Source organism: Pistacia vera, unplaced genomic scaffold (genome assembly GCF_008641045.1).
Source record: "Pistacia vera cultivar Batoury unplaced genomic scaffold, PisVer_v2 Contig288, whole genome shotgun sequence".
Lineage (NCBI taxonomy): Eukaryota > Viridiplantae > Streptophyta > Magnoliopsida > Sapindales > Anacardiaceae > Pistacia > Pistacia vera.
The window spans coordinates 424,273-437,691 of record NW_022196099.1 but is presented as its reverse complement, the minus strand read 5'-3'; the positions used below and the strand labels follow the sequence as shown (position 1 = coordinate 437,691).

The 13,419-nt window shown below is 38.6% G+C and overlaps 2 protein-coding genes across 3 annotated transcripts; one reads left to right on the top strand and one right to left on the bottom strand.

Annotated features, from left to right (window-relative positions):
- The first annotated feature begins 4,273 nt into the window (after positions 1–4,273).
- LOC116134426 (heat shock cognate 70 kDa protein 2) lies at positions 4,274–8,869 on the top strand. 2 transcript variants are annotated; one of them, XM_031420100.1, is made up of 3 exons: positions 4,274–4,580; positions 5,440–5,513; positions 7,142–8,869. In XM_031420100.1, the coding sequence occupies exons 1-3, from the start codon at positions 4,367–4,369 to the stop codon at positions 8,795–8,797; spliced, it is 1,944 nt and encodes a 647-aa protein (XP_031275960.1). In that variant the 5' UTR covers positions 4,274–4,366; the 3' UTR covers positions 8,798–8,869. The 2 variants fall into 2 exon arrangements, with proteins under 2 accessions (XP_031275960.1, XP_031275961.1); XM_031420101.1 differs by having other exon boundaries at positions 5,440–7,118; positions 8,744–8,868.
- Positions 8,870–10,848: 1,979 nt separating this feature from the next.
- On the bottom strand, positions 10,849–12,935 carry LOC116134435. The gene has a single exon (XM_031420111.1). The coding sequence runs from the start codon at positions 12,362–12,364 to the stop codon at positions 10,859–10,861; it is 1,506 nt and encodes a 501-aa protein (XP_031275971.1). The 5' UTR covers positions 12,365–12,935; the 3' UTR covers positions 10,849–10,858.
- Positions 12,936–13,419: the final 484 nt, after the last annotated feature.

The following is a 13,419-nucleotide window of genomic DNA, read 5'->3' as shown; positions in this document are numbered from 1 at the left end:
GTTTTAGCTTTAGAGGAATACAGAGAAACGAATTCTTCACTAACCCCCAAAATTAATTCATTGTTAGAGGTAATACAAAGATTAACCCTCTTAATTAGTCCCATTTCAAAAAAATCTGATCGTGACGAGTAGTGAGAGTCCTGGATCTAATTCTAAAGTTCCTGGAAATTAATATGATTGGGACCCAATTTCATAAACTAAAGTTAGTCTTTTTTCGAACAAGCAAGAAGAGCTCAACTTTAGATTGAATTCCACTAGCTTAGCATGTTCCTAAAACCTGTTCTTCCAAATGATTCCGATTCTGATTTTGCACCTAAAATGCATAAAAAAAACTTGGACATAATGGCCATAGCACCGATGACAAAATCAATAATAATGAAAAGGGCAAGATAAGATTCATATTCAGGGTGAAGTTGTGCTCAAAAAGTGCATAGATTTTCACAGGCTAAAATCTATCATCTGTGGACATACCTTGTGACGCGTAGCCATGGCAAAGAACTCAGAACAAATTCTGGCAAGTTGATACGTTTACAAGTCCTAAAACACTTGTAAACATGAGTGGACAAGGAATTATAAGTCCTAAAACACTTGCTAATTCAGTTAAATCAAAGAGTTTCATTCCAAGTCCTAAAACACTTGGATTGTGGAATGTGGAAAGCATTGAAGGAGATTCGGCCCAAGCAAGTTCCAAGGGGAGAGAGAGAGCCCAAGCACTTCGGCCCAAACCCTTCCAAGTCCAAGCCCAACAAAGGAAGCTCAAGTCCACTAAGAGAGAAGCCCAAGTGTTGAAGTGAACCCATTCGGCCCAATTCTCATTCCAAAGGGGAAAGTCCACTTGAACCCTTATTGGATCCATTTGCAAGATCTTCAAGGCCCAATCTCTTACACCCTTATTAGTAGACTTGATTAGGATCATTGATCAAGTTTTGGGCTAATAAAGTGAGTTTTTTCAACTAATAGGGTGGTTAAAGACATGAACCCTAGATTAGGGAATCATGTCCCTTTTTGCATTAAATGTGTATGGCCTTAATTTTGAATGCAAGCCTGTGATTTTTGTGTAATATTTATTAATTTTTATTTTCTTGTATTGTATTTGTTAATTACTCTTTTAACCTTGTAATTGCCTATATAAAGGCAACTATTTCTCCTTGTAAAGTTAGTTCATGAAATATCAAAAACTTGGTTTAATCATTGAGAGAACTTTGTGTTCTTATTGAGATTTCTTTATCCAAGTCTTGGCAAGGAGATTTAGTGGTGAATCGATTCAAGTTGGTGGAGAATTCCTTTATGCTTGAAGTGTTCATTCTTGTCTTAACCTAAAATTGCAAGTAAGTGTGACATTGCCTCCATTTGTGTTTGACCGAATTTGAGCTTGAGTTTAGGGCATATTTTTGTGTTGTTTGTTTTTGCAAATTGGTTAGATTTGGATCACAAGTGTGTGCAAATTAGTGGTAGGTTAGATATTTGTCATTATTTTATTTTAGCTCCAAAAATCCAATCTTATGAAGAGTTATAAACATCAAGCACTCATGTTATTGAGATTTGATGCCATATCTGTATTTTTTTTTTTTTTTTTTTTTGATAACCGAGGTCTAAGGTGTCCGGACCAACTTACGTGCACCACAATTAATTCTCAGAAAGTCACAAATATGGTAAATGGTTTCAAGGTGATTTGAACCCAAATAATCAATGAAGGGAGTAAACTTCTTGACCACCATACTAATCCCTAGGGTTGCATACATTGAACAATCATTTCTATCCAGTCTTGCAGTGAGTGGCACACGTTATGAGAAGATGCTGCAAATAATTTACACAAAGCTGGTATCCAATCGGGCTTTTGGGTTCCTTCAATACTTTATATATATATAAAAAAAAAAAAAAATATTACTAGTCCGATCGCTCTTCTTCTAGACTTAAATACTGTAATCTATGGGAAAAACAAACTCAATCTATCGTCTTTTCCAGCGGCTTATTTAAGGTCAATTTGATCATCGATGTTTTCTTTTTTCCTTAATTTCAAGAAAACATAAACTGATAGGAGGATACTGATGCTTCCAGTAGCAACAGTTCATTATATAAAGAGCTACACAGGACATTGAAGCTTGAGGTATTGGAATTTGTAGAAGCCATTTAATCGTGATCTGTTAATAACCATGGAGTTTAAGATGAGAACTCGGGGGACAGAATTAGCAAAATGGCTGCCTTTTTCCTATCTCTAAGACAATCCAAACACATCAAAGCAGTAATCTTGAATTTCTAACTAGGAGCAGTGCAGAGTCTAATTCTAATACAACCATAACCCATTATAGGAGAGCAGATTCAGAAAGATTCACAGGGCCTTTTGTAAAGTAGGCCGAATCGGGTAAGATTATAGGATCACTCAAATGGAACCCAAATAAGAGGTCCATTAGCAAAGAGTAATTGGATTTAAGATCTATTTAGTACGACTTCTTCGAATATGACCTAATAAAGTAGAACTTATTAAAGCAAAGCTTTTTGATGTAAGATCTGTTATGATCTCATTATGATAACTGAATATTGCCTTTAAAAGTGTGATCACTGATCAAAAAGACCAAATGAGTTCAATTATATTTTCTTGATACATCACCATCAAAATCATTCTCATTGTCTAATGTCTATTAACTAAACTCAACGGCCATCAATATGATACTCGTAAGAAGATTTATAGTACATATTTGATGAGTGTCGTTACAAAAAAACTTTGGTTTTTTTTTTTATCACCGAGGGTGTTCGAGCTAATTTGTACGTATCTTAACTATTCTTCCGTAACCCTAGAACCGCCAACCAGATGAAAGCCCCAATGGTTATTCCTATTAGTGAGAGTGGGGGAGGGGAGAGGGGGATCAGAACTCAGAAGAACTCCCTTTGCTTTTTTACCATCTGGTGAATTTATTTATTTATTTATTTTATTTTTTTGAAGACAAATAATAGAATATAATATCTACTTTAAAAAGAAAGTCTAATTTTTTTTTTTTCTAACATAATACCTTACTCTAATTTTAAAATATTATTTTATAGCTCCTTAATTTTTTTTTCTGAATTATTATCACAATTATAAAAAAAAAAATGAATTATACTTAACTGTTGAAAATTGTGACCAACTTTAGGTTATTTTCAAGGTTACATCATTGTAAAAGAATAAGTACATAAATTGGAATTTTCATTCACCAATTATCACGCAAAGGCAAAGCATGTTTTGTGGCACGTGAATCGTCCGTGTCTTGAGTAAACAACATATTCTTCCATTCTCCCCCAACAACCCAACAACCCCCCACCCCCCCCCCCAAAAAAAGCTAAAATCTAAGTTAATACTTCTAGTTTTATTTATTCCAAATACCCACCCTTAAATTAACGTAGTTATAACTGTTGGGTTCTGACCGATGCTATTACCAAACTGCCCTCCACCCCATTCCAAACCACCACGACACCACCATAGCCAGCCAAACCACCACCACAACACATTCCAAACTATCCCATTCCAAATCTCACAGTCGACCAAACCCACCCCATCCCAAAACCAACACAGTCGGCCAAATCACTCAATTCCAAACCCAATAGCAAGAAAATGGGAGGAGGAGGCGTACTGGGGAAGAAATAGGAAGGAAAGAGGGAAAAAAACCAAAAAGGTGAAAAGACCAATTTGCCCTTTCACTGTTAAAATAAAGGAGATTGTTTTAATTTAAGGGTAGGTATTTGGAATAAATGAAACCAAGGTATTATCTTAGGATTTCGCTCAATCTTGGGTGGGAATATGTTGTTTAGTCCCGTGTCTTCTACTGCGTGCAACATGTTACAGTCAGCTGGGGTCCAAAGGAAGCGAAAGTCCGAAACTCTTTCGCTTTTAGAATCTTCTTTGGCTGGCACTAACCATTCAGAACACGCGTTACGTCCTCCTCCTTTCCGAACGTATTCAATCAAATATACTTTCAATGTGCACCTCACGCTCCTCCCTTATTGATTAATCTTCTAGACGGTCCAGATTCTATTAATTTAAAATTAACGGCGTCGATGATTCTTAAGTCAAAAAGGTTGGTCCCAGCAACTTTTTAATCTGACATGGCAAAAATTAATTGGACCAAAACAACTGTCAGAAAACAAATAAACGCCTCAGGGAAGTAAACAATCTGGAGCCGTCAATATCATTCGAAAGATCTGACGGTTTCCAAGTCTCCAGGGTTAGAACATTCTCGAAACCCTAACCTGAACTCTATATAAGCGAACTCTTACCCTATTTCTCCGCCACTTTGAAACCCTAGTTTCTATCTGTCGTTTCTCGTTACTTAGGTTTTTAGATTTTTTTACTTTTTTCAAATCTTCTTCGTCGACAAATCTAATCGCCGTAGACATGGCTGGTAAAGGAGAAGGTCCAGCGATCGGTATTGACTTGGGGACGACTTACTCGTGCGTCGGCGTGTGGCAACACGACCGTGTTGAAATCATCGCTAATGATCAAGGAAACAGAACAACGCCGTCTTATGTTGGGTTCACCGATACCGAACGTTTGATCGGTGATGCAGCTAAGAATCAAGTTGCGATGAACCCAGTGAATACTGTCTTTGGTAAGTAATCAACTCTTCTTGGCGTTGTTTCCTTTTGGCTTTCTTGCATTGTTTTCTTTTGCTAAGTTTAGATCCAATGTTATGTAGTTTAGATCTGAAACGGTGATTTATAGATATTGCTTGACTTTAGATACCAAGATTTAGAGTTGTAGAGTACAATATCATATCAAAGTTACGAGTTACGTCTAGATCTGATATTTTGAATCCTTCAAGCCAAGGAATAGTATATTTGAGAGTTGTACCAGCTTGAGAAACAACGAACTAGATTTGTATTCAATCTATTGGGTGCAAATTAAATGACAGTATTATAGATGCGATTGCGTTGGTTTTGCCATATACATAGATAATGTGAAGGTTTTGTACTTTGTTGAGTTGCACGTATGCTTAAAGTTAGTATTATGCAATTAAGTTGTGAATATTTATCGAGGCTAAATTTGGTAACTTGAACCTGTGACTAAGGCTTCAAGTTGTGTAACTATATATATGTTTATTCTCAGTTTGTTAATGAGTTATGCTTGGTGCAAATTAAATGACAGTATTATAGGTGCGGTTGCGTTGGTTTTGCCCTATACATAGATAATGTGAAGGTTTGGTACTTTGTTGAGTTGCACGTATGCTTAAAGTTAATATTATGCAATTAAGTTGTGAATATTTATCGAGTCTAAATTTGGTAACTTGAACCTGTGACCAAGGCTTCAAGTTGTTTAACTATATATCTGTTTATTCTCAGTTTGTTAATGAGTTATGCTTGATTCACTTTATCACTGAGCTGGAATTGTTTGGGTTGATTATATAAGAAAAAATTTTATTGGTGATTCTTTTTCTTGCATGGTTGAATTAACATCTGATTGTTTTTCAGATGCAAAGAGGTTGATTGGTCGTAGATTCAGTGATGCGTCTGTTCAGAGTGATATGAAGTTGTGGCCATTCAAGGTTTTTGCTGGTCCTGGTGACAAGCCTATGATTATGGTCAATTATAAGGGTGAAGAGAAACAATTTGCTGCAGAAGAAATCTCTTCCATGGTCTTGATTAAGATGCGTGAGATTGCTGAGGCATATCTTGGTTCTACTATCAATAATGCTGTGGTCACTGTCCCTGCTTACTTTAATGATTCTCAGCGTCAAGCCACCAAGGATGCTGGTGTCATTGCTGGTCTCAATGTCATGCGTATCATCAACGAGCCCACAGCAGCAGCCATTGCCTATGGTCTTGACAAGAAGGCAACAAGTGTCGGCGAGAAGAATGTCCTAATCTTTGATCTTGGTGGTGGTACTTTTGATGTCTCTCTTCTGACCATTGAAGAGGGTATCTTTGAGGTGAAGGCCACAGCTGGTGATACTCATCTTGGTGGTGAAGATTTTGACAACAGAATGGTGAATCACTTTGTTCAAGAGTTCAAGAGAAAGAACAAGAAAGACATTAGTGGCAACCCCAGAGCTCTTAGGAGGTTGAGAACTTCATGTGAGAGAGCTAAGAGGACTCTTTCATCCACTGCCCAGACCACCATTGAAATTGACTCTCTTTATGAAGGTATTGATTTCTACTCCACCATCACCCGTGCTAGATTTGAGGAACTTAACATGGATCTGTTCAGAAAGTGTATGGAGCCAGTTGAGAAGTGTTTGAGGGATGCCAAGATGGACAAGAGCACGGTCCATGATGTTGTCCTTGTTGGTGGTTCTACCAGAATTCCAAAGGTTCAACAGCTTTTGCAAGACTTCTTTAATGGAAAGGAGCTCTGTAAGAGCATTAATCCTGATGAGGCTGTTGCCTATGGTGCTGCAGTACAAGCTGCTATATTGAGTGGTGAGGGTAATGAGAAGGTGCAGGATCTGTTGCTCTTGGATGTCACTCCTCTCTCCCTTGGTTTGGAAACTGCTGGTGGTGTCATGACTGTTTTGATTCCTAGGAACACAACCATCCCCACCAAGAAGGAACAGGTCTTCTCTACTTACTCGGATAACCAACCTGGTGTGTTGATCCAAGTCTATGAAGGTGAGAGAACAAGGACCAGGGATAACAACTTGCTGGGTAAATTTGAGCTGTCTGGTATCCCACCTGCTCCAAGGGGTGTTCCCCAGATTACAGTGTGCTTTGACATTGATGCTAATGGTATCTTGAATGTATCCGCTGAGGATAAAACCACTGGTCAAAAGAACAAGATTACCATTACCAATGACAAGGGAAGACTCTCAAAGGAGGAGATTGAAAAGATGGTTCAGGAGGCAGAGAAGTACAAGTCAGAGGATGAGGAGCACAAGAAGAAGGTAGAAGCCAAGAATGCATTGGAAAACTATTCCTACAACATGAGAAACACAGTGAAAGATGAGAAGATTGGTGCCAAGCTTCAGCCAGCTGATAATAAGAAGATTGAAGATGCAATTGATCAAGCCATCCAATGGTTGGACGCTAACCAGCTTGCTGAGGCTGACGAGTTTGAAGACAAGATGAAGGAATTGGAGAGCATCTGCAACCCCATCATTGCCAAGATGTACCAGGGTGCTGGCGGTGACATGGGTGGTGGCATGGATGAGGATGTTCCTNGTTGTGGCCATTCAAGGTTTTTGCTGGTCCTGGTGACAAGCCTATGATTATGGTCAATTATAAGGGTGAAGAGAAACAATTTGCTGCAGAAGAAATCTCTTCCATGGTCTTGATTAAGATGCGTGAGATTGCTGAGGCATATCTTGGTTCTACTATCAATAATGCTGTGGTCACTGTCCCTGCTTACTTTAATGATTCTCAGCGTCAAGCCACCAAGGATGCTGGTGTCATTGCTGGTCTCAATGTCATGCGTATCATCAACGAGCCCACAGCAGCAGCCATTGCCTATGGTCTTGACAAGAAGGCAACAAGTGTCGGCGAGAAGAATGTCCTAATCTTTGATCTTGGTGGTGGTACTTTTGATGTCTCTCTTCTGACCATTGAAGAGGGTATCTTTGAGGTGAAGGCCACAGCTGGTGATACTCATCTTGGTGGTGAAGATTTTGACAACAGAATGGTGAATCACTTTGTTCAAGAGTTCAAGAGAAAGAACAAGAAAGACATTAGTGGCAACCCCAGAGCTCTTAGGAGGTTGAGAACTTCATGTGAGAGAGCTAAGAGGACTCTTTCATCCACTGCCCAGACCACCATTGAAATTGACTCTCTTTATGAAGGTATTGATTTCTACTCCACCATCACCCGTGCTAGATTTGAGGAACTTAACATGGATCTGTTCAGAAAGTGTATGGAGCCAGTTGAGAAGTGTTTGAGGGATGCCAAGATGGACAAGAGCACGGTCCATGATGTTGTCCTTGTTGGTGGTTCTACCAGAATTCCAAAGGTTCAACAGCTTTTGCAAGACTTCTTTAATGGAAAGGAGCTCTGTAAGAGCATTAATCCTGATGAGGCTGTTGCCTATGGTGCTGCAGTACAAGCTGCTATATTGAGTGGTGAGGGTAATGAGAAGGTGCAGGATCTGTTGCTCTTGGATGTCACTCCTCTCTCCCTTGGTTTGGAAACTGCTGGTGGTGTCATGACTGTTTTGATTCCTAGGAACACAACCATCCCCACCAAGAAGGAACAGGTCTTCTCTACTTACTCGGATAACCAACCTGGTGTGTTGATCCAAGTCTATGAAGGTGAGAGAACAAGGACCAGGGATAACAACTTGCTGGGTAAATTTGAGCTGTCTGGTATCCCACCTGCTCCAAGGGGTGTTCCCCAGATTACAGTGTGCTTTGACATTGATGCTAATGGTATCTTGAATGTATCCGCTGAGGATAAAACCACTGGTCAAAAGAACAAGATTACCATTACCAATGACAAGGGAAGACTCTCAAAGGAGGAGATTGAAAAGATGGTTCAGGAGGCAGAGAAGTACAAGTCAGAGGATGAGGAGCACAAGAAGAAGGTAGAAGCCAAGAATGCATTGGAAAACTATTCCTACAACATGAGAAACACAGTGAAAGATGAGAAGATTGGTGCCAAGCTTCAGCCAGCTGATAAGAAGAAGATTGAAGATGCAATTGATCAAGCCATCCAATGGTTGGACGCTAACCAGCTTGCTGAGGCCGACGAGTTTGAAGATAAGATGAAGGAATTGGAGAGCATCTGCAACCCCATCATTGCCAAGATGTACCAGGGTGCTGGCGGTGACATGGGTGGTGGCATGGATGAGGATGTTCCTGCTGGTGGTAGCAGTGCTGGACCCAAGATTGAGGAAGTGGACTAAGTTTTTTCAATTCGTTTTTGTTTGTTGGATTTAGCAATTTAGGTGTTTGAACTTATATTTCATGTTTTAGTGGGGTTTTGATTGTTCTAAACCCAGCAAAATGTTGTCCGTTCTTCCGGATTCTCAAGATTTTATTGCAGCTCCCTGCCTTTTTGAAATTTGAAATATTAAAACTCTTTACAAGTTTCCCAGGTTTTTATCCTTCTGTAGATTGCTCGAGAATGATTTTAATTCTTAACAGTGGTATGTGAATGTTCCTCGAAAGAATAGGCTAAACAGAAAAAAGAGTAATGTTAGTCTTAACTTACTTCCTGTCTTCCTCTACTCATTTCTCAACGAGTAAGGTTAGCGTTATTCCGCAAACTGCAAAGACATACGGCGCTGAAACCCAGCTGCTTGTTTTGCAATTCCAGCTGGGGGCATCTCGGTTGCAGGTTATCAACGAAGGGATGACACTAATGTGATGGGTGCGTTAACTCTCGCTCAATTCTAACGTAAAAAATTTTTCCAACCTCCTCTCAGTTGATGATATTGAGACTTTGAGGGCTCTAATATTTTTTAATTGGGTTGGGTGGGTTTTCTTTGAGAAATGGGTTATCCTTTTTTATTAATTTTTTTTTTGCTTGTGCATTTGTTAACAGTAACAGAATAAAAAAAAAAAAATCAATAAAAAGTTTTATTCAGATAACTTATATTAAATTAATTTATATGTTTTAACTAATTATTTTTGAAAATTTATATAAACTAATGGATAGATGGGTATTGGGGTTACTCCAAATCCAAACCCATTGAATTTATAACCCAGATCAACCCAATTGAGTTGAAGTAGAAAGGTACTCTATCGAGTCCTTTTTTCGATCCAAACAATAATGGGTATTTAAGGCTAAAACAAATATAATACATCCATCCTAGATTTTAGAGAAAGATTCATCTATCTTCAAAACTAATTTTGAAAATGCTAGACCAATACAGTTTTAAATTTGTAGAATAGAATGCGCAAATCATAAAATCTCGAGAATAAATTTCTCATTATTATTTATACCCAGTCCAAATCAAAAGCTTATATTTGTCAAAATAGGTCCCCAATGAAACACCAAAACCCAAAACCCAAAGGCAATGAAAATAAGGATATGAAAGGAAAAGTGCTGGATATAGATGGCGTGCTTCATGACTTTAATGCGCTGGAGGATTCAAACCCCGTATTACTCCAGCGCCCAACCTTTTCTTTCAACTATTTCTGCTTATCACAATGCCGGCACGCAATCTTATAATAATAAAAATAATAAAATAATAAAAAAGATAATTAGTAACACTTATATTTATACATCTCTTATTATAAAAGCAACTTATTCAACAACATATAAATTCTCATTTCTCTCCACGTGCCTCCATAAAAACAATTCGACGCCACCGCCAGTCTTGACTTTGACACACTACTCGACTCAGCTACCTGCACTCCCACTCACAACTTTGACTTGTTCCCAAAGGTAATATCTTGCAGATTTGTTGAAATAATTTTGAATTTTCTGAGGTGTCAGAATGTAATTGGGTTATAATGATATAGATGAGTGATTTGGACATAAACTGAATGTAAAAAGAGCTACTAGTTGCCTCGGGAATATTCTTTCTTCAAATCTACAGTAAAGTCCAAGTAAACGTTGTCCCACCCCACTGTGAATGAAGATGATAATTGATAATGGATTAAAGAAAATGAATTATACACCATAAAATCAAAGCAAAGTTCAAACCCATCCAGGCAAGGATAAGATTTTGCGTGAGCCTGCCGCTGCCTACCATCCATAAATGTTTTCCAGGAATGCAAGAAACAAATAGATGACTATAACTGATACAACTTCAAAAATCAATTGTAATTACAGTCAACGGGCTAAACAAAAACACTGGAATAAGAACCATAGCGATTAGTGAACAAAAAATTGAATAAGAGATTAAAGTAAAGACGCACATTTTTGTTTCATAGATTACACTGTATGTTACAAAAGTCAGTAAATCAATGAAGCACCAACTATTGCAACCACCCTTACAATTCTCAACCCTATATTTTCAGGTCAACATAAGATCATTTCCTCCAAGGTGAGGACGTAAGCAAACACGAACCTCGTGTTCTTCTGGGCCTACCCGGAGCTTTGGAACCATAATCTCAAGCAGAGATCCCGGTCCATCGTAGTAGGCTTCAATGTTTGCATCTTCAGGGATTCGAGTTGAAAGTGGGATCTCTCTGATGAACTCACCGGGAGGGCAATGCTCAGATGCAGGATCTGTAAGCTTGAAAGTCCTATCATGTCTTTTGATAAATGGCATACGTGATGTGCTCACACAAGACACCTTTATAATCCCACGAGTCAAAGTATTCCTCCAGGAAACCTTCACCCTCTGAAGATCCACAAATGGCAAGCTGATAATAATTAAATAACCTTTTTCATCTTCGTAAATTGTTTTGGCAGCAGTAACAGGGCCATAAACATTTTTCAACACCCCACTGAAGTCATTCAACCACTGTGGCTCATTAGGGTGAATTTCCATCTCAGAAACACGATCAGCAGGTGGATTAACGGCCAAATAACAATCATCATCATTCCCATGCGGGAAAAAGTCCTTCCTCCTTTTGCTGCTGACGGGTGATAGGTCCATCCCATCACCATTGCTATGGCTGGATGGCTGAGTTGACAAATTGAGCCCAGAACCATTTAGCAGCTTCTTTGAGTGGGAGTTTGAGGCACTCTTTATGGGAGGAGGCCTCTCAAGCTCAAAATCTGTGTTCGGGAGATTTCTCCACGAGCCAAAATCACTAGCTTCAGGTGGAATCGTAAAATTCAGATCCCTTCCTGTGAGTTCCATCCACCTCTTTCGCTCCTCCTCATCGAGACCCATAAGATTGGGTGATGAAACAACCTCAATTCCATGCACACACTGAGGGTTTGACAGTCCCCTATAATGCTTCCGTTGCATCCTGTGCGATCGAACAAATCCCTTATCCACACTAAACGGAAACGGGCGCTCACCTTGGCGAGAATGTCCATTCATGTAACTCCTCAGTTGCATCTTGCCCAATGCATTCTCAGGTCTCTCCTTAAAAACCCACATGTACATGTTCTCCATGTCATGTTGAACCATAAAAACATCAAGCTTGAGATCAGATTTATCAAACCCCGAAACACCATTGCTGTCCCTCGTAATCTTGGCCTTTGATTTCTCATTCAACGCAGGCTTAAAATAGAAACTGAAGAAAAACCAAGCACCCCAAATACTATCAACTCGCTTGGCACATTTTCGTCCAACCTTGGGGATATTAAGGTAAGTTTCAGGCTCATAAACTTGAGAACTGAGACCCACATCTAAAATATCACACGTCTCTGAATTCCACGGCTGTGGAGGCGGGCTACGCTCAGCTGACAGTGGTAAATTGATATCTGGTGGACGGGGAAGAATGATTTGGCGATTCATCTCCAAATCCAAATCGTCGTGAGAGGAGGCGCTGGAATCCATTGATAAGAGGGTAGATGGGTGATGATTCTCCATTGACAAGGCTGTAAGAAGAGAATCTCCCATACTTCAGCTTGTTTCCTCCGTGGGTATCGTTGTTGCTGGTAGTTTGAATGATATTTCCATAATTTTCCAAGAAAAAATTCAAGAAAACAACCTTGTAAACACCTTGATCATAATCATTTATCTATCAATCTCCACAATAACTCCCTTCCATCAAAACCCTAGATTATTCCTCAATCAAATAACATTCCCCACACACCCACAACACAAAATCAAAATACAATAAATAATATATCTTACAACTAGAAGAAAAAAAAAAAAAAATAAAGATAAGATCTTTAAAAGGAAAGGGGAAAAAAAAAAACTAATAATAAATATATAAAAGGAAACAACTTATACAAACAAATACCCAACAAAAAAGAATAAAAAATTAAAAAAAAATCTCTTCAATCTCTACCAAATGAGAGAGAGAAAGAGATTTAAACAAGACGCTATAGAAAAACTATATCTAAACCCAAACCCAAAATCTCTCGAAATCCTCCAAACACAGGTGGAAAACACTGAATCAAAAACATCAAGTCCATCAAAAACTTGGAATTTTTTTTGTTTGTTTTTTCAATTTTTACCAACGCAGCTGAAAAATAAAAAAGGAAAGTAAAATTATGAACAAAATCGAAGAACTTCAGAGATGTGAAAGAATCTTCAAAGAGTACCTTTTGGGATACGCATCGAGGAATCGAGACGAAGAGGAACCTCCATGGACGATCATAATGCTCATCTCCACTATATCATCAATAACCATAATGTTTCTGTTCCGTCAAAAGAAACAGAGAAAATTGAAGAAAGAAAATAGTGAGTGAATGGGAGAAAGGACCAAAGACGTAAGGCACCGTCTCATTATAGGGAAATTTTGGAAGAAAAAACCTACACCAGATAAGACCGACTCTGCCGTTACTTGACGGTGACGGTGCACCTTTTGTGAGTCATTTTCGTAAGTTCTGCTTTTGAGGTCAATACTCAACAGAGGCGACGCCAACTTGTTTCATAATTTTTTATTAAAGCATGTTATGAGTTATGATATAATAACAATATCTCTTTTTTTAAACAAGGTATTCGAC